The sequence below is a fragment of the Bipolaris zeicola genome (assembly GCF_000523435.1).
Source record: "Bipolaris zeicola 26-R-13 unplaced genomic scaffold scaffold_1, whole genome shotgun sequence".
Classification (NCBI taxonomy): Eukaryota; Fungi; Ascomycota; class Dothideomycetes; order Pleosporales; family Pleosporaceae; genus Bipolaris; species Bipolaris zeicola.
The window spans coordinates 142,175-167,674 of record NW_006912050.1 but is presented as its reverse complement, the minus strand read 5'-3'; the positions used below and the strand labels follow the sequence as shown (position 1 = coordinate 167,674).

Below are 25,500 nucleotides of genomic sequence, written 5' to 3'. Positions count from 1 at the left end.
GGGGTGGATTTCGAAGAACTTAAGGACCGACTCTGCAACACACACGTTCTGGCACACCCATGTTCCAGTCTCCGCTTATCTTCTACGCGGATGGCAGTTTAGAGCGATGCTTTGTGTATCCGGTGCATCAAATGGACCTCACCGACCCTGACAAGCCTGTCGAACGACTAGTCCTATATCTCTCCAAAGGCACTTTCCCCCACCAAATCTTGATACTGGCTCCTCATCACCGGCAGCTTTCCAACAGACAAGACTCATTCAGACTCCTCTATCGCATCTCCCATCGCGACAGGGCTACAGCATGCCAGTCGGACATACCCAAGCATGAGCCATTCAAGCAGTTTCTACACGGCCGATCAGCCATTCACAATCACGCCGAAGGAAGACTGAGGCTAGCCCAATCCCACACGACCGTATACCACGACCGGCAACTTGGTTCATTTAACACTCACTGGGAGAACCAATTACGAGCACTATATCACGCACATGTCCTCGCTAGACATCATCAAGATTGGCCCGTTTGAGGTGATAGAAAAGATTGACGAATACACTCTCTGCCTTCAGCCCCCAGAAAGTTTCAGATTTCACTCCGTCATTTCAGCTATCTGCCTAGAGCTTGCCGTCGCCGATCCATATCAACGTACGCCAGCCGTCGACGGCGAGGTCGTGAAGACTGCAGATGACTCTTTGGTCCTTGAATCACAACTGAGAGAGGATATCTCTGAAACAGTGGAGGCTTGGGAGCATCGTTTTGGTATTCACCGTACCACTCGAAGCTCCCTCCAACCTACTAAAGTAAGGGTATGATATCTGATCCAGTTGCCTGACAAGCTTTCGGCGCCTCTTTGCGAGCGCAATGCCCCTCTTTACGAGCGCAGTACCCATAAACGAGGTTTTACTCAACACCATCACATGAATGATATCACACACCACCATCCTCCGACAACAACCTGCTACCTCACACGACAGCTTCGTCAGATTTCGACTTTTTTTTTCAGCAATCGTCTTTCACTGCTGAAAACTCTGCAGTTGTGACGTCAACGGCCGTTTGCTGCCTTGACGCAGACTCACAGTGAAGGCAGGAGTGCTAAGACCAACCCCTCATATTTGTTGACAGCGACTCACTCACTTCTTCCCACAACACCACACACACTGATTGCAAAATACCCCACCACTGCAGTTACTCTCTTTACCAATTCTCTTCTCGTTACCAACCACTCTGCTATCTACTCTTTCATCATGGGCCAATACGACGAGCTTGGTCAGTCCAAGGCAGCGCTTATCAAGCTCGCCAACACCAAGATCAATCAGGTCAACGGCCACACTACCTTGTGGACCGGCACCTTGAAAGAGACTTCCGATGCAGAAACCTCGGATTTCAAGCCCAGCAGCTACTATGGTGACTACCAGATTGGTCCCGCTGAGCGCTCCGAGTTCCATGAACATGAGCGTCCCATTGCCGTCTGTTTCTCTGTTCCCGAGTCAGTCACAAACCTCTCAGACTCTTTCACTCTCACTGCACTTGACATCAACCCCGCCATTGCTCTCCTCACTGAGAAAGAGTATGGCGAATACCAGGCTGAGCTTCACAAGCGAAAGCAGAAGTTAGCTGCGGCAGCCTCCGCCAAAGCTGGAGCCGCCACTGAGGAAGAGTCTCATGTTAAGGAAGAGACCTCCTCTGATACCCCTCTCAACGACTCACAGGCCAACCAAGAGCCAGAGTTGGATGCATCCACTCCCCGCTACACTCCCACTGACAGCAACATCTTCGTAGCCGCCAATCTGATCATAGACGCTCAGCCCGAAGAGTACACTCCTTTCTCGAAGGCAAAAGCGGACAAGGTCCGGGAGTGTATGCGTCGAGAGATGCACTGGAACATCAGCAAGGAGCGCATCCGCAAACTTCTCCTCTCTCGCTCCCGCTACGTTGCCATGGGAGAGATCTCCGTTGATACCATCGCCGCCGCATGGGGCGATCTCAAAGAAGACCCCAAGGAAGACCTGCTGCCAGTCCGCATCGTCAAAGGCGAGGCTGCCGACAAGGCGGACTTGACCCCCGAACAGGAGGCCGCTCTCAAACAAGAGAGGGAAGACAAGAAGAAAGCCGACCGTCTTGTATTGAAGCGTCTTGCCCCTCCGAAGCCCCATCTGTTCCATAAGGTGATAGCTTACGAGAACTTCGAGCAGAAAGAAGGGGTGAAGGCCAAGATCACGTTCCATGAAGACCCCAACGACCGCTCCTACATGCGTCTCCGCTTCTCTCTCCTATACAAGGACGAGCAGCGCAAGATGCAGCAACCTAAGCACAAGTTGGACATTGACCTCACGTACCGCAATACCCGCCCTCGCGGTGAGCTCCCGAAAGCCTTCGCCGACACCTACAAGCCAACTGAGCGCATCATTGACGTCTCGAATCATCGCTTCATCCCCTTGCTTGATAAGCTCTTCCCGCACCTTGCCCGCGACAATATGGAGTACTGGGCCCAGTGCTACAAGTCCCTGGTAGGCGGTTACAAACTCTACTTGTTGGCGTTTCGTCAAAATGAACTACCCATGACCAACCACCTGTTCACCTCCCGTACAGATATGCCGGCAAAGTATTACGACCTTCAGATTGTCATGCGTGAGGCTCCATTCGTCTACATCCTGATTCGTGGAACTGACATCGATGGCATCGCTGGCTCTATCGTCAACCGTTTTTACGACCTCGCTTTATACGACCCTCTGTCCAAGTTTTTCGTTGACGTCGAGAACCCGTATATCAACAACAAGGGGATCAAGGATACCGCATCACTTCCCAAATTCATCACCTTGCCTGAGAACTCCTTCGAAGACTGGAACGAATACGCCATCCACTGTGGCGTCGGCACTATCATCGAACTCCGTCACACTATGGGTACTCACTACTATCGAGGCAAAGCATCAGTGCTTCCCGTTCCGCATACCCAGTTGAAGCATGGAGGCAAGGTCACCGACTGCAGCTACTATGTCAACTTCAATCAAGAGCGCTCTGAACAAGACTTGCCGCGCCTTACCATCGACGATCATGTCAGTATTGATTTCAAGCCCGAGGACATAACACGAGAAATCCTTTGGAAGGGTCGAGTGGTTCAGCCTACCATGTCTACTGGTATCGGTCAGGTATGCCTGGTTGCAGATCGACCGATCGACCCAACGGGATGCATGCTCGACAAAGAATCTTACTCCACTCTCTCTGCCACCGAAATGGACTCTATGACGTTTGAGCAACTTCGCGCATGGGCCGCAGATAACCAGACCCTGACAATCACCCTTATCAAGAAGGATGACGAGAAGGAATGCAAGCGCATGTGCAATGGCTTGAGCAATATGAAGGTCGCCCTCAAGAAGCAGGAGGAATTTCCGATCAAGACGCACACTTTGTCCCAGCTCCGCACCTTCTTGATGTGCAAAGACCATGCGCAGTACGACATGCATTCCCTGTTCGAGACTATTCACGATTATGACAAGCAGGCCTTCGTCCCCTTACTGAGGTCATCCCTCCTTGACTACCAGAACGTTCCCGTGGCTCATTGGGAAGATGAGGGAGTCACTGCGAGCATCATCGTCCTCGGAGGTGTATCAGGCTCTGGCAAGACCTATACTAGCATCAGCATTCTCTGTGGTTACACGCTCCGTATCAAGGTACACAGTCACAAGGCAGTTGAGCAAGAGCGTGACCTCTATTATCTGCTCAAGTCGAATACCAAGGCAAAGGCAGAGCCGACTGCTAAGCCCGCCGCCACTTCCGCCAACGACCCTGCCGATCCCTCCACCAACCCTACCGATCCCGCCCCCGATACCCCCGAGCAAAAGAAAGGAGATGACAACACTGGCGACGATGATCGCACCGTCAATGATGATGCTGATTCAGTACATGAAGACGACCTAAATGATCCTGAGCCCATTAAGTTTCCCGAAACTCCCGAAGACGAGGAGTTCATCGATGACGGTCGAGTCACGCATGTCAGCGTCCAGAACGAGACGGTCGACCACAACTATGAGATGTGGTGCAAGATACTCAATGCTTTTTGCGACAACATGAACATCCCCAAAAAGCTCATTGTCCGAATGCACTCAATACAGTCAGAACTTCAAGCCCTAACAGCCATGATCGATCTAAGCCACCAAGATATGGAAGAGAATGTCCCATCTCATATGTTGCACAACCCTGACCTGGTGGGCGTGGCCAGTGAGGCTTTGAAGGAGCATTACCTCCGCGCCATGAGCACCACCTTCCCCGGTATCACTGACAAGCGTTTCCGCATGATGAATGGATCGCTTGCATATGTGGTGTTGCAGCTAGCGAACTTCGACGGGTTCCCCATGACACAGGAAGTCACTAATACATGGTCGGACCAAGAGCGTGTGGACATTGCCAAGGAGCTCCGACCCATCATCAACGCATACCTTGCCATAAACATTGAGGGTCATATGAGTCCTAAAACCTCTATGGATATGAAAAAGGCCTTCAAGTTTGGTTATAAGACTGTCGTACAACGCGCTTCGGTCATCTGCTGCACCCTGTCCGTAGCTACGACAAGCAGCTTTCAGATTCACCGACGCACACATGCTGTCGCTCTGGAGGAAGCTGGTCGAGCCATTGATGCCAACATTGCTGCCCTCCTGTCAACACATTGGGCATGCGACCTCATCATGTTGGTCGGTGACGCACGACAGCTCAGCTTCACTCCGTTTGGACCACAGCTTGATAACCCCTTCCAAGCTCAGCTGTCGCGCTCTCCTCTCGCTAGGCTCAACATGACAGGGTTTCCCGTACAGGACCTCGTCTATACTTCACGCTTTACTAGTCAAGCACTCCTTGACCTGTGCGCGCACCTCAACAACGAGCCCAAGCTGCAAGAAGTTCCCAGGGCTTTCAACAAAGCTGCTGAGATCCAAGCCAAGACAGTCAACTTTCTCATTTGGGGAAAAAAGAGCGAGATTGTGGTCATCAACACCAAGACTGCGGTGGCCTCCCGTGATGCCAATGGATCATGGTACTGCAAGGAGACTGCGCTCGTAACCATCCACGACATGATCAACCGTGTGCGACATATCCCCGGTGAAGAATTGATGATCATCATACCCTACAATGCTCAGGTACAAGTTCTCAATGCCATGCGAGACAGTGCTATGCGGAAGGCATATACCGCAAACCAGCGCGACCTAGCAGAGCGACTGTCCCAAGTCATGATCATCATAGTAGACTCCTCTATGGGCAAGGACCGCCCTCATGTGATTCTAGACACTGTCGGAAATGGCGAAGGTTTCTTCTGGCAACAACCCCGCACCCTCGTCGCGGGCACCCGAGCACGCTCCAGCTTCGTGTTTATTGGTCCAACCTATGACTACACCGCATCTCACCACAACATCAAGAATCGACTCAAGGACATGCTGTATCAGTGGAATAACAAGAGACTGTTCGTTACAGTAGGCGATACTGAGATATCTAAGTTTGACCAATACGCTTCAGTACAGAGCGCCCTCAACCTGGGAGAAGCTAGCGACAAGCCTACCGAGAACCCCCGTCAAGCTCCTCTTGGCCTAGACATAGAGGAACCATCCAACACCGCTACCGATACGTCCAACGAAGCTGCCTGGAACACCACTGCTGATACGTCCAACGAAGCTTCATGGAATGCCACTGCCGATACGTCCAACGATGACACCTTGGGGGGTGCCTTGAGCACTGAGTGGTAAGGGATGATGGATACATGTGATAGACTGCTAGTTTTATGGAAGGAATAGTCTTGCTGACGGCTTGATTGAATGGATATGCATATGGATACCAAGATGGATGAGTTTTAATCGGACAAATGTACACTACCCCGCGGACGAGGCTTCTTTTTGCGGAAGGAGCTGATGTTATGATTTAACCCACCCAGGGATAGTGCGACGATGGCATCGACCTGGTATAGGTAGCTGCCTCTACGGCTCCACGATGGAATCAACCTTTCTGACACTTCACATCTGTCCACTGCCTGAGCCACGCCGACCATTAGTACCTCGGCTTACAGCAAACAGCCATGCTTCCTCAGCCTCGCACACTCACACCTGCACAGAAACGCAGTGCCCGTTTCAAGAAAGCTCAGGCAGCGCTTACTCCACAACAACTCGCGAAGCAAGATCAACAAAACCGAGCACCATCTATTGCTCCTATTGTACACATTACCGCAGAGGAACTGAAAATGGCAAGGCGTTGGTTTTCTGAGTTTATGGACGATTTGTATCCTGACACAGACACGGAAGCCACGTACTTTACACCTGGTGCTGACATTCCCGATACAACTATTCTGAAGGAGTATGCACGATATCTGGCGCGTTCCCGGGTTGGTCGAATCTCAGATAAGCTCAGCGTCAACTCTATGCAACACTACATGGGCATGATCATCTCTATTATGCAACGCAGCTGCCACCACCCATCTCAAGAAATGACACCAATGCGTACAGAGATCCGAAACTTTATTCGTAGCGATCTCGTACAACAAGAAGGAATCAGCACAAAGATGCATGTTAAGACGGTCGCTCATACGGAGGACGTAACGCGTGTCTTATCGAACCTCTACAATCCACAATACCTCATCACCTTCAGCAGTATGCGAACTGTTCTCAACCTAACACTTTACATCCTCCTCATGGTTGATATCTGCGGGCGCGGCTGTGATATTGCTCGGCATCCCCAAAGAGAGAGCCACATGTGTCTCCGATGGGAAGACATAGATTTCTTCTCTTTTCAAAGTGAGAACGACGACTCAATGGACATTAGGGCACAAATTACAGTCAAGTGGTCCAAAGGACAATCTCTCAACGACTCCGAATATCGAATCATTCCTCTCGCAGGACTGCTGCCGACTTCGCACGCTATGCAAGATACACTTCGCATGCTTCTTACACTGGCCTTGCTAGATGGTGTCTTTGACGGCGTCCAAACTTGGGAGGACCTCTGCAGCATGAGACTTCCCCCCAATCTTGCAGAGACTGGAAGGTTGATCGCGATGAAGCCTGCTATGATGCATATTCCAGTACTTCGCCGTATGAAGGATCGGAAGGTAGTAAACGATCCCGTCCAAACCTTGGAAATGCAGACAGAGATTCGCCGCCTTGGAAAATACTGCGGGTTCGATCATAGGTTCGTGGCTTACTGTCTTCGCCGCGGAGTGGCATATATACTTGCAACTCATACGACAAAAGAGAACCGCAGATTTCTGATGGGCCACAAGCCTGGCAGCAAGATATTTGCGGCATATCAGTCTCGCACGTCAACCATTGACTTTCCTGCTTTGTTCCGTACAATTGATCAACGTTCTGTTATTCCACAGGCTGGAGTTTCTCTCAACATGAGCCCTGACGCCCCTTTGGTTCTTTCGGAGGCAGGGAAGCAAGAGTTACTTGAAGACAATGAGATCCAGACTCTCAAGGAAGAAACAGAGGCACTTCGCACGATCATCATAGCAAAGCATGGTAGTCTCACAGCAGCATCAAGATGTTCCGAACCGAAATGGGAAGATTACAAGCAAGTGTTCGGTGCGTATAGATCTGCTGTTAATTCAGCCACAAAGCGCATCCTCGCGAGGGAACGTAAGCAATACTTTCAGCAAATCGCCATCAAGCCTGCAAAAAAAGCTGTGGAGAATTCGCCAGAGAACGTACCAGGAACAAGTGATTACACTCCTCCTTTGGACACCGCCCAGGCCAGTGGCTATCTTCGTGGTACATCGCCGCTTTTCGTGGCAGAGGACGAGGACTTGGAGACCGAAAACATGTCCATGGCCTTTGGAGAAGAGGCTTCACCTACTGGAGGTGATGATGCAGTTGAACTTGCGCTGGACCTTATCGACCCACGCCTACTCGATGCCGATATCGACAACACCACGCAAAATAGAGATGCTCTCGTCGAAGAATTGTTCGGTGCAGCTGAAGACAACAATAGAAGTGAGGAAGATACGAGCACCTCAACTCCAATAGACACCGTTCTAGCTTCCGCTTCATCCCAGATTGCTCTACACAGCCGCCCAGTCGATGTGCGTGGCTCGCTCAAAAATCGTACACTTATCCAGCGCGGCAACTCAGCATACGATGACTTCCTAGCTGATATCGAGGCCAAGGAAACTGAGTCAGAGATCAGTCAGTGCATGATTCGATGGTATAGCGTATGTCACAGGCCCGATGAGTTCCCAGTTGGTGAGGAGCCTCTACCAGGCACGTACAATTGCCGGTTCTGCGGAGAAGATCTCTCTCAATTTCATCACGCACATGAGCACACTCGCGCTTGTGCTAGAGAAGATGCATCCGTAAAAGCCCAAGTTCTTCTGGACACACTCGCGCCACTACATCAACCTTGCCAATACCAAACCTGTGGCTCTAAAGGGACATTTGGTCAGTTTGTTGTTTGCGGCGAGACCTTCACCACCGAGAAAGATCGAGGCGAACACATGCGAGGACACGTTCGCACAATGACCAAGAAAAATGCAGCCAATGAGAAAGTACCTACATGCTTCTTCGGTGCATGTGCAGCAAATCCACAAGGTGGAAGGCTCCGTCGAGATGGTCCAGATTTTGCCAACGAACACGAACGACTAGCTCACGTGTGGTCCGCACACCATGTCAGCACACTAAAGACTACAGGCATCAAGTACTGTGAATACTGCTCAACCTGGCTGATTGAACCTCACATATGGATCACACATGCAATCGGAGATTTCGATGAGGCTCAAGCTCTTATTAAAAGTATTGGCTACTGCGGTGTCCAGGCTGGCCGTAGCATACTTCCACGACTATGTCCTTTTTGTTTCCACAACGACTCTCTCCCCATCCACGAGCGAGTCGAAACTTATACTCGTGAAGGCCACCTCACACACTTTCGGGACCATTTGCGGGCGTTTACAACAGCCAGTTGCCCGTGCTATCCATCCATGTGCACACAGTCAGGCAGTATGAACGCTGTTCAAATGCAGCAGCATATGGCCAATGTGCATGGCCTTGAGTTACCGCGCCGTATGAATCCGCACAAAGCCCCTCAGGAAGTCGAACTGAACGAAGGGACGCCCAGAAAAAAGACAAAGACCAAAAAATGAGCGCGTCCAGGTCAAGCCCGTTGCCTCCACCGTCATTAGTTCTCCTTCAAAAATTAGCGTGCTCCTGGAGACAGTTTCGATCGTAGCTTCTTTTGGAAATGGTATTAGAATAGACTTTATACATACGATGAACAAAAATAATATGCCTTCTTTGGCAGTTTCATAAGCACTGTTAATCGTATTGAAATGGAATGCCTGATTCGTCAACTCAACACCACAGTAGACAACAGCTCCATATACATTGTAGTACTGGCGACTTCCTTGCGAGGTCTATTTGGCATAATATCCACGATAGCTATTGTAGACTGAACTGCCCCGACAGTCTCCGGAGTAAGCCCTGGCGGGGGCTGCTCTAGAGTAGGCTTCTTTAGCAGGATCACATACGAGCTAGTGCCCAGACGTTGTACATCCCAGTTCAGATTTTGATTCGCCTTCTTAAGTTCAGCGCTGTGATTGATGCGAACGCTCAGCCTTGATTTTCCTTTTACTGCCTCTACCGCTTCTACGTAGTGTATGACATCGCCGGCACTTCAGACAACGGTGAGATGGTCGCTGTATCTTATTGGTTTAGGTCTTGGCCTACAATTTAGTGTGAAGGTCTGGTTGAATGACGCATTACTAGAAATGATACTGAACCACACCTGGTATTGGAAGCTTTGTAGAACGAGGGCTCTTTGCTGGAAAGAATAAAAAGCTAAGCGCACATCCAAGCGAAAAAGAATGCGAAGGTGGCGGTGATGGGCGAGCGGTAACTTTCCCCGCCGCGCCTGGGCGTTGTTAAACTTTATAAAGCGTGGTAGCTATTGTAAGGGCTATTCATTTCGATCAAGGTTTGGTTTTACGATACCATGATATACCATTGTTCCGTATTGGAATGTTGGGGGGGTTCTGAGCATGTGTTTAGTGCTTGAGTTCTAATATAACAAGACTACGAGTCCGCATTGGACAAAGAGTTCGTATGAAGATGAACTTTATTGTACAATCCCTGATGCATTCCATCAATGGTGGTTTGTTCCTCCTAACCTCGTGTGCTCTGTCCCCAAGGCCTCGTTAGCTTGAGAGTATGTTTCCGGCGCGCTCTCTCACCCAGTCTCTAGCACCACCTAGGCGACAGCCGGAATCAACCCTTGAAAGACGTTTGGCTTCTGGTTATTCCAGTAGCGCGATACTCTTGGAATGGAAATCATAGTAATCCTTCCAGTCACACTTGTTCATAAGTCCCATTGTTTCCAACTAGTCGTCCGTCATCTTTCGTAGCGACTTGGGACCGGACCCATTCCTTGTCTCCATCAACACGCCGTTCTTGCACCGAATATATATTAGATTGGCACGTTTGTCATGCTCCGTGTCGAGCTGCGAGATCGAGATGATAGTGTTGTCATTGTTCAAAGCAGATGTCTCCTGAAATTCAAGTTAGTCAGACAAAGAGCACATAAATCAGAAAGGATTGGCAGAACTTACAGCACGATTGATAGCATACAGAGATCGTAGAGAGACACGGACGAACGATTCTTGGAACTCGGGTTTGGAGAGTAATGTGTCGAATAGCTTCAGTTCAACTTCAGTGACAGTTCCAGTACTGCTAGTGTCCAGAATGACCTTGATCGTGTTGCCATTTTTCGAAGAAATATCATATCAGTCACATTCCTCGTCCTCGTCCTCTCTAGCCTCCTCTCGTCTCAGTGCGTCCAGTTCGGCTCCCACGTCATCTGGGTGTGGCTCCGAATCGTTCACAGAATCCTTTCCGGGTTTTTCGCCATCATAAATAGAAGCTTCATATTGAGCATGGTTGAGAATTGGGTTACGGGCTTTCTGCGTACAATTCAGTCAAGTGATACAAACCACCACTGATGCTTCAGTCAGCTTTACCTTACCCTCCTCGCCGGGCCTGTGGTGAGCACCTTCGAATACAGAACTCTGAGTTATATTCTGAGCGGTTTAAAGTACCTTTCTTTTGTGGTGATAAGATCAAAGTGGGTGGGTTTGAGGGTATGAGCAGGACCATTGCAGTTCACAAGACAAAAGCGCTAGCGTTGGCCCGTGCTGGTGGTGACGTGCGGCGAGCGAGTCTGCGCCATGAATGTGTCTAGGACCTTTTAACTGCTCTAGCAGACAAGAGCTCCTCACAGATCCTTATACCAATCTTTTCTCCTTATGGCCACAGTTGTGGAGCATAGAAGGGAGGCCCGCAACGCCGCAATGACCTTGAAGACGCAAATCCAAGACCTATCCTTCACGTGCGATGAACCAACATTTGAATACCCACGGAAATTTGGCATCGAAACTCCCGTTTATATCAACGCGCGCAATTCATTCGGCGTAGGATATAAGAAAGCAATAGAGAAGTGGCAAGATTCGGAGGGGCAGAGTCACGCACGAGTCTGGATCTAACGCTAGCCGAGACGCAAGACGGCATTGGAAAAGAGGTATACCTGTACCTTATCGTAGGCTGAGTTTCTCAAACAGATTCAAAGTTAGAGGCATATGTAATAGAGGCGGAGCTCGATATAGAAATTCATTAGTATTGAATCTGGTAGAAAGGAAACCAACGATTACTACGATGTAGATGGAGCGTTCTTGAATGTAAACAAGAATGTAGAATATAAGATTTTGTGCCACTTACCCAAAGAGTTCAAGCGACCCAGTATGTGAGTTAAGCTTACAAGACCGCTTTATAAATTTCAAGATCCTCCTCTACTTTAGTGTAGGTTTTCGAGCACTCTCCTCAAGCGATTCAAGAATTTACTAGTTAAGCTTAAGAGAAATGAATTTATACGTTCTGAGAAATATTTAGATTAGTTCTATACAGTACAATTATAACGCGGCTAGATGTCGTGTATGCATTAGCAAAGCTCTCTCAATATCTAACTAGCCTAAGCTTAGACTTTGTGTTTAGAGGGAAGAAGATAGCGAAGCTTTACAAGTAAACAAAACTATTGCATAAACTTGATTATTTCTATAAACTAGTAGGCTTGACTTAGACAAAAGCCTCGTGTAAGAAAACAAAAAATAATCTCCACCAATCAAATCTCAAAAAGAATGTCCCAACAAAGATAAAGGGGCCTTAATAGACCAGCAAATGTAAAAGCCTTGATACTCAGAAACAAACTATATTAAGACTCGCCACTTCCTTCTTTCGCAGCTTCCTAAGAAACTTGCGATATTTCCTACGCCAACATACAAGCTTATCCCATTCGAACTCATCCTTCGTAGTAAGACTATATCCATACGCCTTGAAATAGAAAATAAGTTAATTACTATGCTAATATTACTCGAGCTCAACTTCTTACAACTGGTAGTAGAGAGCCTTATGCTTTTTTCTACGCGTGGGTCGAATACTACAATGATAGTATATATAACCAAGAAACTTAAAGGCTTTTCGGAACGTAGGGTTGTGGCTAGAACACTCGAGATAGGAGACACAAACTAAACGATCACGTGGATCTTCAGACTCTTGAGATGAATCTTCGCGCTCATCACCAAGGACCTAAACTCTAGGCTCTAGGTTGCTAGAAAGCTAAACGTAAGGCTCTGGAGGACCAGAAAAATAAGCTTCAGCCTCTGGAGTTGCACCTTAGATAGCTAGACCATTAGCATTAGGGACTTACATTGCAAGCTCAGCCATGAATTCACCAACACAAGTTTCTTCTTTAACAAGATAATTAATTACATCGGTACAATTGGTGAAAAGATAAGCTATGGGCTCACCATTAGGCTGGCGAAGAGTTGGGGTTCTTCACTAAACCTCTCCAGTGGACTAACCATAAGTTTCATCCTCAATTTCCATGTCTCAAACGACAAGATCTAACTTTAACTTTCGAGCTCTAACTTTCGGCTTAATTAGAGCCCTTATAGGATGCTTGGACCTCTTACGTGAAGTCGGGATATGTAGATCGGGTCCACAAGACGCGTCAAATCTAGGCTTACTATAGCGCAACACAAAGACACTCCAGATCTATTACGAGTTTCTTCGTAAAGCTTATCGCTCTTGATACTAGAGATGGTTCTCGCAAACTTATTTATACTCTTGAGTGCAGGGGTAAATATAAAAGAAACGTCGGTGATAAAGCTTGAACAAAGGAAAGTAACAGGACGAGCTTGAACAAGACTTACGTCGCTCTATAGCCGTGGTCGTCGAGTTAATAGACAATGTATGTAGTGTAAGCTTTCCCGGTGTTAATATTAAAATCGTTACTGCCGAAGGGTCGGTTATGTAAGTAGTATGTACATTGCTCGAGTGTACCTATTGCACACGAGCTCTCCTTCTGCACACACACTACGCGGCGTATTTAAGCTGCATGTCTATCCACCTTAGGCGTAGCCTCCTCGGGATTTGTATTGAGGGGGCTATTGAGCCCTTGATTGACGTTCCGAGCTTAAACAACGGAAATAGTTGCTTGGATGTTGGGGGGGGGGGGGGGGGGGAGGTAGATGTCTGTGCTTGAGTACGAGGTGTTTGCCAGGAGGATCACGTCGTGCCATTTAGCCTTAAGCTAGAGTCTTAATAGACTAAAGCTCACTAGTAAAGCCTTAAGCAGTAGTTGGAGGTGTAACTTAATTAGAACTTCACTGATTTATTCATAGCACCCTCAGCCTCGTCTAGCTTCTAGTCATCAAGCGCGAACGATATCGAGATAATACATAAGTCATTTACTAGTGACAAGCCCTTTTCTTAGTCTAGTAGTAGTACGAGGAAGCTTGACTTCTATAACACGCCGCGCTGCAGTAAGTTACTACATCTCTTTTAAAAGCTTCTATAAATGTAATTATCTCAAACAAGAGAAATGAAGACACACAGTCTAAGAACTGAAAGCTTAAGCCTTTGGGCGCTCAAAGCATCCAAACCACTAATAATTATACGCTGCTGAGTATTATAAGGCAACTCCGCACCTAGAGATCTAGACTACTAAAGTAGAGGCAAACTCGAAGAGGTAGAAGCCCTAGTACAAGCTTTGTCGCAATGGATACAAGTACGAGGAGGAATCTAGCCTGAAAGTACTAGTGTCTTAGCAGACTACGGGGTGAGCTTAGAAGTCTTATTTGGACGCCGACGCGCCTCCCCTAGTAGACAATAACGAGAACATTAAGCTAAATATGAGAGAGAAATTCAAAAGGCCCTATAAAGCTCTCACTAGTAGACTTCCGCGCATGCTGACAAAACTGCTTATAGGCAGAAAGGGAAATAAAACCTGACACTTCAGAATCTCCAGCTTAGAACGTGTTTTCATCGTTTCGGTTAAGACTTCAGCTGTAGGCACAAACACTTAGTGCTAGCACTACTAGAAGCAAAGGGGGCCCGAGAAAACCTAAGATGACTAAAGGCAGGAGTAACCCCATAAGCTTGAATAGTATCCTGGATTTCACTTCTAGTGGCACCCTACGCGTTCTTAGAACAGGCATTTAGAGCAGAACTCCTACCAGCTCAAGGGCCAGCTATAATGCCAATGTTTAAATCGATATCAGGGTCTGAGAGATTACTGTCCGAAGACTTAGATTCTCAAAAAAAAATAGTTGATTAGTTCAAGGATCTCTAAATATACTACGAATTTGAAAAAGTTGGAGTAATTATCTAAGCTGCTACTCGAAGACTTATCGATATTAGAAGAGGGTGGGAACTTCGGCGCTGGCTCGTACGACCAGAAGACTAACAACTCGCTTTATCTAGAACTATTAACCCTATACCGGCTGTGCTTGTTTGGTTTTTTTTTATTAAAGTTTCTTTAAGGAGGACTAAACACCCACTCAGTCTATGTTGAAAACGTGCGCGTAGACGCGCGACACTTGAAAAGAGGAGGTGCAAGGAAACACCTGGACCCTGATGTCGCCGAAGCAACAAGAATTAGAGGAACTACAAGGCTTGATAAGTAAGCTTGGCGGAGCCTTTTGTTGTATTGATATAGGAGTGTTGCATTGAAGCGAAGTGATATACTATTATGAAAGTGCGCCAACATGTGACTAAGCAAACGGAGCCTATGACAGCAATACTTTACGAACCAACTACGCCTTTCATTTACTCACGATAATACAAATGGAGCGCTACGAGTGAAGAGGTTAAACGGCATATTCAAACTGTGTAAAACAGAGCTTAGGGTAAAGGTCTGGCCGATATTGTATAGGTTGAGTTTATCGCGCGGTGCGCATCTAATTTGAGACACAATATTCAGAATAAACATCTTCCTAGAGGAAGATATGATGATCGTCTCTTGTGGCGTTGTCATGTCTGTATAGCGGAGCATGATCAAGAGCGAGGACCAGATACGTGAAAAAATAAGAGAACCCCCCACGGAAGTGGCACAAAACCAACAGTCCTGATATATCTCTTTGTTTCAGGAATATTGCAATTGAACAGTAAGACCAAGTCACCGTACCTGGTGTCTGATGGGACAAAAACAGTAAAGAACGGTATGTCTCCGGCTTTCGCTGATGTATCATCGCTCTGTGAGAGATGTAATACTGACACAATACTGAATAATAACCCAATCTAAAATACCCAGGTATTCATGTTTGCACTTTTTTGTCTTTTATCCCAGGCCATGAAATACGATGCAAGAGACATATAATTAGATCACATGGCGGCATAAATGATACCAGCAAATGTCGAGTAACATGAGTAGCGAGCCGGAACTACCTTAGGCTACTTCAAGGCATTGACTGCCTTATGGTTTGACACCATGTGAGTACTTTTCAGTCTTCCCCTCTTCATACTATTTTGTGGGAACTCGAACTGTCTGCTAACGAGCACAACGCCTTGGTGGATATCATATGCTTCGCCCATCTACTCACATCTTCACCAGACCGTCATTATACTACTACTGTTTTGAACGCATGTTCATTTTCTACCGACGTCTTGGTCAGGGCACTGAGTTACAGCATAAAGCATGCAAAAACTCAACCCTAGTCTCGTTCTAGAGTCCATCCAACATGAGAAAGAAGATAATGTGAAGGAAATTGTCAGCGAAGAAGATTGTGTACTCCCTGACGCTGCATGTGTCTAGAAATGAGTAGCCTAGAAATAGGCAGTGGAAGAAGACGGCAACTGAAGGTCTTCAAAGATCACAGCCTTCATTGATGTGTTCGATGAGAGCATTTGTTTCTGAGATATCATCCAAACAGTCTTCGCTTATGCATGAGCCTGTGGCATGTCTTCAATACGACAGTTGCGAGGCCCTAGAGAAGCGCGACGAGATATTGAAAGGTTCCAGAGCACCGCAACACCTCCGGGTTCTTCTTGTGACCCATGGAACTAGTGGAGTCGCCATCGAAATCCCCTGGGCCGATATGTCTTTCTTTAGTGGGCATGGAAGCCTGGTCAAACCCGAGCGGTTACAAGGGCATGTGTGTACCAACAAGCACAAGTTCAACAATAAGATACTGGGACACATCACTCGAGACTCGCACTTGATAAAATGATTTTTTTAATGATCCTCTACGGCAGAATATCTTTTGAACGTTGGCACGTGCTGGAGCTTCGACCTTGATGGCTTTCTTCCGCTCTACTATATAGGAGACCTAGGAAATCGCAGAGCTCGTTGTACTCGGCTAGGGAGCGGAGATACAGACTGCTAGCGAATAGCTTAAGCTCCATGAGACGGAGCTTGGGGTGAAGCCATGCCCGATGTTGTACAGGGTGAGCTCGTCGAGAGGTGCGTAACTGACGTTGGCGTGGGCGGCGAACAGATGGAGCGTAACTTTCTTGTGCTCATAGATCAATGGCGTCGTAATAATCATTGAAATTGATGTATTTGTCTGGGGCTTGTACAAGGTCTTCTTGCTCCTCGCCAGCGCCTGTGGTTTGTGATGGCGCGTTCACAGGCACTGTTGCTGATGCTAGCCCAGCTTGGAACGGTGCGGACATGGCGTGACGAAAAGTGATTTGTTAAGAGATAGAAAAGAACATGAGTAAAAATACAGAACTTGTGATACGTTAGAAAAGCGTGTAGATTATCGTCTCGTAGTGGGAGCGTTTACGGCAGCATGGATAGCGGTTGAAGACAAAGGTAAGAGAGGATAATAAACCCCTTCTCCCGCATCAATCTATCCATATTGCACTCTCTATCATACATCACTGTTAGCATCAGAAACAAGCTAATTTTTTTTAAAAGAAGATGCGTGTACAAACCTACCAAACATAGACAACAACTTCGAAGAGGTGCCAAGACGCAGCACTCTTTGTTGTTTAATTGGTCTAACCCGATTAGGTATATAGCACGATCTGCTCAACATCTTCAAAGTCGAAAATAAATCTAGGAAATACATTTCTGACTACTGAGCATACTCTATCAAGGATAAAGACTTGATAGTAACGCGTCTAAAACAAGCGATAGTGTACATCGATAGCCGAAACACGTGAAAAGTTGTTACATATAACGTGTAATTTTGAAATTACAACTCAACACCCAACCACCACCCATCTATCCCCATTTTGCAACCTCACCACCGATTTCTCAGTTCGTCTTTGCAATTTCTACCCCGCCTTGGGCCCCCAGTATTTTCTTAATGTCCCCATAGATGGCGAACTGTCCAGCAGTCAAAGTACCGACCATGAAGAGACGAGCACCAATACCACCGAAAGAACCACGGACACCAAGCTCCTTGGCGATCTTGATCAGACGGCTGGTGGTTCCCTCTCCGGGCAGGCCCTTGGTCTTGTTGATCCTGGAGAGCATAGTGTCGGCAGGCTGGGAGATGATGGCAGCGGCGAAACCAGCCATCAGACCGGAGCTCAGGTTGTAGACGGTCTGCATGCCAGACGAGGTCTTGCTCTTGTCGACAACGGTGTAGATGGCCTCGTTGACCTTCTCGAAGACGACGAACTTGGCCATGGTGTAAGGAACCCTAAGTGGAATGGTTAGTTGGGGATCAGTCTGGCATCGAAAAGACAGTGACGTACTGCTTGAACAGGATGGGTCCGAAACCAGAGTAGAAGGCACCGACACCCTCGTTCTTCAGGATCTTGCTGAAACCACCAACGAGACCGTTGGCAAAGGTTGGGTCACCGACGAGACGGATACGGGTAGCCTCAAGAGGGCAAAGGGCGACGTCGGCGAAGAACTCGGCAACGGCGGCGGAAGCGAGGTAGACGGCGGTGCGGTTGTTGGAGGCGGTCTCGTAGCCGACCATGTTGATGGCCTGCTGCTTGAAGAACTCATAACCACCAAACTTGAAGGCACCTTGGAGGAAGTAACCGGCAGCGGTGGGACCAAAACCAGTCCAGACGGCACCAGCACCCTCGTTGGCAATGACCTTCCTGAAGCCACCGATCAGGCCAGTGTTGTAGGTAGCGGGGTCAAGCTGTATCCTGGTCTTGACGCTGTGAAGATTGTTAGCTTGGCATTCTGTCGTCATTTTCCATGTGCCGCCAGGAGTCGCAAAAATATGCTCTCCGCAGCCATTGCCATCGCCCAGAGTCATTGAAGAGGCGGGAAAACATACACATCGACGGGTGTGAGGGCACCGTGGGTGACGGAGCAGCAGACGGCACCAGCGAAAGCGAATCGCGCATACAGTCCAACGCCGGTGGGCGCGGCTGGGTCGACTTTGGCTCCAATCGCGGCCTTTGCGGCGTCGAGCTTGGAGGAGCCGGTCGAGGTGGGTGGAGGAGAGGTGGCCATTTCGCTGATATGAATAACAGACGCGAAGGGGGTGGAGTGGAGTGGAGAGGTGCGGTGCGGTGGTGTTGAGAATGGACAGATGGAGATCAAGAAACCCTAGTTGTTGGTGAGAAGTTTTGTGCTTGGCACTGGACCCGTTCTTTTCCGACCACAATCCGGATACCCGCCCTTGTCAGTATTCCTCCATTCACGTCACTGCACTCTAGTGCGTGCGCAACCGGAACCCGGGTCTGTTAATCCCGCAGCCGCAGCACTTTCTTTTTATATAACTATTTACTTGCAATTCTCACCGCTCTATCAACACGGAGTCGCCCTTGCTTTAATATCTAGCTACTCAGAAGCATATTGCACCCCACCAATATCATGCTGAATCACATGTCAGCTCTGCGCCCCGCAACTAGCTTGATAATTTTCAAACTTTTGCGCCCATATTTGGCTGGACATGTCAGAATGATTTGATCACTCGTCACTTTAGTGCAAGTCATGAGAAAATTCTAATCTTGTGATTGTGCGACATCAAGTTGTGCTCTGATAAGTTATGTTGTACGGTTCTTGCGTCACATGTGTGTTCGACGTATATGGCGTATTTCTCTCACTCAAAAGCTGAAAGGTCCAGAACATTTGCCCCATCTCTCGAACAGGTAGAGAGACATGCGAAAGACAAAAGTATAAGCAGATTTTCCTCCTTCGCCACTATGCAAATGAGAAGCATGAAGCCAGGAATGCCCGACCATATTTGTATTTCTCAAGTCACTGACTCTTACGACCACAAGCCGCTGACCGTCTCTACTCCTCTTTCTACTACTGCCTTGACACGTGCTCTTAACGCATTATTCGAACATTCTACATCCAAATCCTCCAGCCACACCTTGGCCACAAAACGATCAAACTTGATCTCAACCCCTGGAACAGGAATGCCTAGGTTGTGCAAACGCTTCAACTCTTGCTTGTCCTCTGTGGACAGTTGGTCATCGGCTGAATAAGATTCGGTGGCGCCATGAGGATCTGTTGCAGATGCAGCATCAGGCACTGGGGCATCTGGAGAGGGTGTATCGGCGTCTGTAGTAGCGGCTGGTGTTCCGTTGGTGGTTGCTGTCGTGGTACTGTTACGAGGAAGGGTAATGGGACGGACAGCTTCCTCGCCGAATTGTGCCTCGAGGAAGAGGAAAAGGCGAGCGAGACGTGTGGAGGGGTCGGGTGTCCGGTGAGGGTGCGGTTTATCCTTGAAGCGGTGAGTGAATTTCGTAGCAGAAATGTCGTCTGAAGCTGGAGGTCCATGGTTGTGCGAGTGTTGCTTTGAGGATTCTTATTGGATATGTTAGTAAATAGTGTGACTGGAAGATATGATAGGGGCGAAACTTACGCCGTACAGCCGCTGGTGAGGACTCGACTGTGAACAGGACGGCGAGGACGGCATCGGCAATTCCATCGTTGATTACATTGCCCTCCCACTCGACCTCTACTCTCCCACCGTTCTTGACGAGCACGCCTACGCAATCCATGACAGCAAATTTGATCTCTGTCCGGTTGACCTCCTCATCTGCTTCTTCCTTGTGCCCGTTTTCAGTGCCGTTCATCTTGCCTTCAACAGCTACATCAGTGAGACGCGTCTCTTTAATGGCACCAAACGTGCCTTCTAGAGCCCACCGTATCAAATCAATGCCTGCCGCTGATAGTGTAATATGTTGACGGCAAAGAATAGTCGTAGTTGTCAATCCAGCATACTCTTTCAAATCCTCTGGTGCCATGAGACTGATCTTGAAATCGTTCTGTATCAACACTCCACTGATGATGTCTACATTTTCCCCCTCTAATTCCTGCTTTACCCCAGCCTGATCAGCTTCACTGCCACCAGGGGTCAGAGAACGAGGCATCGGTGGAGTGATGGAAGCTAGCTTTCCCACAACTTTTGCGATCTTATCGGTTTTGAAGGGGATGCGGAGTTCCTCACAATTGGCGGGGGAGTAGATTTTGGTGGGAATAGTTTTTTGGGCGTTGAAAGAGAGAAGTTTTGATTTCAAGCGGGTCATGTTGCCTTTTTCGCCATGGACGAGAATCTAAAATATGTATTAGTATCCACAATCAACTCTGAATGCTAAGCTTGAAACTTTTAGGAACTTACGACAACTGGCGCGCCGACTTCCTGCACAAACTCCATGTTCTCTTTTCCGTCAACGTGAGCAGCAAAACTGTATTCCTGGACTGTGCACCGTCGGGGTATCATGGTCTGCTCATTCTCCCGTTGACCTGGTCGACGCGCTGTATTGCTTGCTCGTGTCATTATAGCGGGAATTTGATCAGGCTCATGTACAATCTGCTTCGCCATTGTACCTTCGACAGAGTAACCCGTGATGATGACACCGTTCCTCGGATCCGGGGCCCATCGCTCAAGCAGCTCACGTGATGTGCCTGACTGCATCATACCAGGTGAAGCCAGCATGACACAGCCTCCAAGGTCGTCAAAGCGCTCCAGGCTCTTGAGTGATCGAACGAATTTGAAGTCCCAAGCTCCCCGACGGCCTGTATCGCCTGCTGCTTCGGCCTCTGCCATGCGCTCAGCGAAGAGACGCTTGATGTTGTCGTTCATGGCTGAAACATATGTTTGGTAAACCTGCATACACTTTCGCGCCAGACTCGAGTTGTAATAGATGGGTATCTTCTGGACTTCTGGATGTTTGCTCCAGTACTCGTCCAAGATGAGCAAAAGTTCTTGTGCTCGTCCCAGGGCAAAAACTGGGAGCAGGGCTCGGCCACCGCGGTTGAGCACATCTGTAATGGCCTTCATGAGCTGTGCTTCTCGCTCAACACGTGGAGTGTGCATCGAGATACCAAATGTTGACTCAGTAATGAGAACATCAATCTTGACGCCAGGCGGTACGGAAGCAGACACCAAATGTCGGTCATCTTCTCGCGAGTAATCTCCAGTGAAGAGTATCTTCAAACCGGCAATCTCCATGAGGAACATTGCAGCACCAAGCACGTGACCTGCTGGATACGGTGTTATCCGTACACCAGACACGGTATGTGTAGTGTAGAAATCTATGGACTCGATCATGGGGTAGGTATTGAGATGATCGGCCTCAGTGTACATTTGGATCTTGGTCTCAGAGTTGCTCGACATGTTGCCAACACGGACCGAGTCTTGGATGAGCCACTTGTAGATTGCTTTGGTAGGATGTGTCATGAAGACGCGACCCTTGAAGTTTGTTTTGGCAAGGACGTATGGGAGAGAAGCTGCATGGTCGACGTGAAAACTAGCCTAATGTCAGCCTACTGAACGACGGCCAACAAGGACAAGGACAAGCTCGGAGAGTAGACGTAGAGGAGTAGCTAGATACAGGGGCGGAAAGCGGGGATTGGTACATCATTGAAGTCGAACGGGGAGGATGCAAATTATATTCCATTGATACTGATATACAAGTCGCTGAACTGCGAGTGCCCAATGTGCGCTCATGGTCCGACTCCAGTGATGCGCCGAACCCCAAGTCCCATAGCAAGCAAGATGTGCGTATACATACTGTGATATCAAGAGCACGTCTACAGTGCTAAGATCAAAGTCGTCGTAAAAGGGCATGGCGGACAAGCCCTCGTGGGCGGGGTGCATGCCGGCATCGAGCTGCGCCTTGTTAGCAGGGTCGCCTTGGGCTCCAAGTCTGTCTGCGCACCATGACCGTCTTGCCCTTGTACTGGATGATGTGACATGACCGCCCGACCTCGTTACCGCCTCCCAAGCAGAGGAACATGAGCTCGTCGGAGGGATCTATGGGGTCGTCGTCTTCGGGCGCCATTGCAGCTGCCTTTCTCTTTGCAGCCATGGTCGTGGCAGGTAGAGTCGAACAAGCGCACTTTTTCTTGACGGACACGGGCGAGGCAAGAGGCGGGTACTACGAAAGATGGGGGGGAAGGTGAGTGCCAGAGAACGCGTCGAAGGTGCAACAAAGAGCGCTCTAGCTAAGCTTCATTAGTCAGATGGTCAGTGTCGACGTAGCAATCATGCGTCTCAGTAATGACAGGCGAGGGTGAAGGTAAAGCTGCTGCTACTGCCTGGTGTTGTTGCGCGTTTGGGTGAGAGTGAGGTGATGTTCCGTTGCGGCTGCGCTTTGTCGGGCGCGTCTGCCAAGCCCCAGTTAGTGCGCCTGCCACCGCTGGCGTAACTTCGTAACCTTGCTCCATCAAGACTCCCACAGGTATCGACGCGCCGACCGACACCACCCACCGCGACCGTCTACAGAAATCACGGCTCATCGCCAGCCTTGTCGCCCGCACAATTCGCCATCCCCGGATGACACGCGGATAGACGCTTCTCGCCTGCGCAACTCCCCACAGGGGACGAGCTGCCCACCATGTCCTACAACCAGCAGTATCCTCCGCCCCAGGGCCAGCAGCAGCAGCCGCGCGCATTCTCTCCGCAAAATTACCAGCACTCACCAACGGCCCTTTCCCCGACCATGGGCAGCGGCATTCCTCCCAACAAGCGGCAGCGCCTGTCGCCCAATCCACCATCGCCAGCACCCTACCAGTCGCCCTTCGGCATGCCTGGCGCGCCGGCATATCCCTCGTCACCCTACGCCAATTCCCCCCAGACACCCGGCTATCTATCGCTGCCAACATCACCCGCCGCGATGCAGCCCCCGCCCTTTCACCAGCCGCAGCCCTACCAGCAACCAAATGCGCATTCGCCCGCGCCACAGAGTTCTATGCCGCCGCCAAAGGTTCCGTACAGTAAGGCCACTGACAACTCGGAGCTGGAAAAGGCGAATGCGCGCGATTTGGACGTCAATAATATCAGTGATGTGCTCACCGGATCGGGTATCGACTTGCGCGCCGAGGAGGACAATCTGCTGCAGAACTATCGGAGCTTCACCTCGCAAGGCTCCGCATCTACAGTATCACCACACGGAAGTTTTAACAACTGGAATCAACAAGGCCATGGCGCATACCAAGGGACCGGTCCGCTCAGCCAGGAAATGACCAAGGAGCAGCAACAAGCCGAATTTATCAGGAAGCATGAACAGGCCGCTCGCATCCTGAATGAGTCGGCTCAACACCCCCTGAACGACCCCTTCCTGTCGGCAAGTGTGCTTCGGCACCGCATTGCAAAACGCGGATACGAGCACGGAATCCAGATCAATGTGGATGGCTTGTTCGACAAGATTCCTGACAAGGGCCAGCAAGAGATTACGCGTAGCACGCAGACCGGCGCAAACGGTGAGCAAATCATCGGTCTGGAGGCTGCCAGTCTGCTCAACCAGAATGCTCCACTTGTGGAGATTCTGACATTAATAACTCTCGCTGCCGAGGAGCGTGTACGGACTCTTGTCGAAGATTCTTTTGCTCTGTGTCAAGGTCGCCAGAACACCTCCGATGGCGTCATTCCCCCTCAGATGGTTGATATCGCCGTTATAGACGAGAATGCCCAAGAAAAGATGGTTCGGCCTGTTAATATCTTGAAGACACCATGGGAAGCACCGGATAGCGCTGTCAGCCCCACAGCGACAGCAAACAAGGGTTGGTTTATTCTTCGAGTATCTAAAACAGCAGCTAACAGACATAGGCCTACCCAATGCGGCACGTTTGCCTACACCACCGAGCGAAGCGCCACCTACCCCCCAGCGGACATTTCAAAATATCAACCGCGTCGCCAATGCGCTCACCAAGCGCGTTCAAGACGACTACAAATGGGAACAAGAACGCCTTCGTAAGCGAGCAAAGCGACAAGCAGGTGTTTCCAGTACATCAGCAGATGCACCAGCGATACCAATACCGCTCCCGGAGCCAGTTACAAAGAAAGCCTTGGCAGCTGCGAAGAAGCAGAGCCAGTCAGATGTCGTTGTATTCGGCAAAGCCAACGAAACAGCCAGTATGGCCCTCGGCGGAAAAAAGAAGAAGTATTCATGGATGACTGGTGGAGGTGGAGGCGGAGGTGGCGGCGGTGGAAGCGCATCTGGCGCCTCAACACCACGACCCGTGGCAGCATCTGGCGGCAGCGGTACGGTAACACCGGCCGCCCAAGCGCCCGAGAAGGCCCTGATCGGCCGCAAACGCAAGTTCGGCGAGGCCATTGAGCAGACAGAGACGGGCGCTGGCATCCAACTTCGCGATCTCATTCACGTGCTCGAGAATGACGGCCGCGAAAAGAAGACACTTACGCTCATCTTGGCGCGCATGAAGAACACGGACAAGGATGTGAAGACGGAGGTTAATAGGAATCTGCCCCCCATCTCCACTAATGTACCTGGACGGGTATGAAGAAATTCAAGAAAGATTATTCTCTCCCGATTTTTTTTTCGGGATCTTTTCGTTATTCACTTGCATTCATCAGCGATGGCGTTCTCACATCCGGGTTGGGGTGGGAGGTTTAAATCGTGGAAGCTGACAAGAAGCAAAAAAGAAGTATTCTTGCGTGCACGTGTATGTGCCTTTTCTTCATTTTATTTCTGCAATATCCCAAGGGCTGGGATAGAAACTTTCTTATTCTCAAATGGATTGAGGGAAAGGGTCCCTTGTGCTACCATTTTTTTTCTGATCTTTTGGACGACTGTATACTCTATTAGACAATGAAAGGAAAAGTATAAATGTCTTGAGTTACATGATTAACGTGGGAATGCGTAACGTTACTAGGGTTCCGTCTTCCCTCTCTCTCTCGGTTAGACATGTGCATATTTTATTTCTCTAATTCCTAAAACCTACACTAAGAGGTTTGCGATGCATACAGCCGAGAATCCTCATATCTCCAAAGGCCCTGGGTGCCACAGGCGGTGTAGAAATCGCGAAGACGAACTGATTTCCGAGCA

The 25,500-nt window shown here is 49.1% G+C and overlaps 6 protein-coding genes across 6 annotated transcripts; 3 read left to right on the top strand and 3 right to left on the bottom strand.

Annotated features, from left to right (window-relative positions):
- Window positions 1-1,239: 1,239 nt before the first annotated feature.
- COCCADRAFT_233 (uncharacterized protein) lies at window positions 1,240-5,721 on the top strand (the record flags this gene model as incomplete). The annotated part of the gene is made up of 1 exon (XM_007708288.1): window positions 1,240-5,721. The coding sequence occupies one exon, from the start codon at window positions 1,240-1,242 to the stop codon at window positions 5,719-5,721; it is 4,482 nt and encodes a 1,493-aa protein (XP_007706478.1).
- A 326-nt stretch (window positions 5,722-6,047) lies between these two features.
- On the top strand, window positions 6,048-9,095 carry COCCADRAFT_81378 (uncharacterized protein; the record flags this gene model as incomplete). The annotated part of the gene is made up of 2 exons (XM_007708393.1): window positions 6,048-7,308; window positions 7,834-9,095. 2 exons carry the CDS (start codon window positions 6,048-6,050, stop codon window positions 9,093-9,095), a joined length of 2,523 nt encoding a protein of 840 aa, XP_007706583.1.
- A 1,233-nt stretch (window positions 9,096-10,328) lies between these two features.
- On the bottom strand, window positions 10,329-11,100 carry COCCADRAFT_231 (uncharacterized protein; the record flags this gene model as incomplete). The annotated part of the gene is made up of 5 exons (XM_007708287.1): window positions 10,329-10,496; window positions 10,557-10,654; window positions 10,739-10,907; window positions 10,970-10,983; window positions 11,043-11,100. 5 exons carry the CDS (start codon window positions 11,098-11,100, stop codon window positions 10,329-10,331), a joined length of 507 nt encoding a protein of 168 aa, XP_007706477.1.
- Window positions 11,101-17,539: 6,439 nt separating this feature from the next.
- COCCADRAFT_81108 (uncharacterized protein) lies at window positions 17,540-18,706 on the bottom strand (the record flags this gene model as incomplete). The annotated part of the gene is made up of 3 exons (XM_007708392.1): window positions 17,540-17,930; window positions 17,986-18,405; window positions 18,528-18,706. 3 exons carry the CDS (start codon window positions 18,704-18,706, stop codon window positions 17,540-17,542), a joined length of 990 nt encoding a protein of 329 aa, XP_007706582.1.
- A 760-nt stretch (window positions 18,707-19,466) lies between these two features.
- On the bottom strand, window positions 19,467-22,521 carry COCCADRAFT_81195 (uncharacterized protein; the record flags this gene model as incomplete). The annotated part of the gene is made up of 5 exons (XM_007708391.1): window positions 19,467-20,011; window positions 20,070-20,763; window positions 20,829-21,960; window positions 22,225-22,322; window positions 22,372-22,521. The coding sequence occupies 5 exons, from the start codon at window positions 22,519-22,521 to the stop codon at window positions 19,467-19,469; spliced, it is 2,619 nt and encodes an 872-aa protein (XP_007706581.1).
- Window positions 22,522-23,049: 528 nt separating this feature from the next.
- Window positions 23,050-24,955, top strand: COCCADRAFT_21549 (uncharacterized protein; the record flags this gene model as incomplete). The annotated part of the gene is made up of 2 exons (XM_007708310.1): window positions 23,050-24,214; window positions 24,261-24,955. 2 exons carry the CDS (start codon window positions 23,050-23,052, stop codon window positions 24,953-24,955), a joined length of 1,860 nt encoding a protein of 619 aa, XP_007706500.1.
- Window positions 24,956-25,500: the final 545 nt, after the last annotated feature.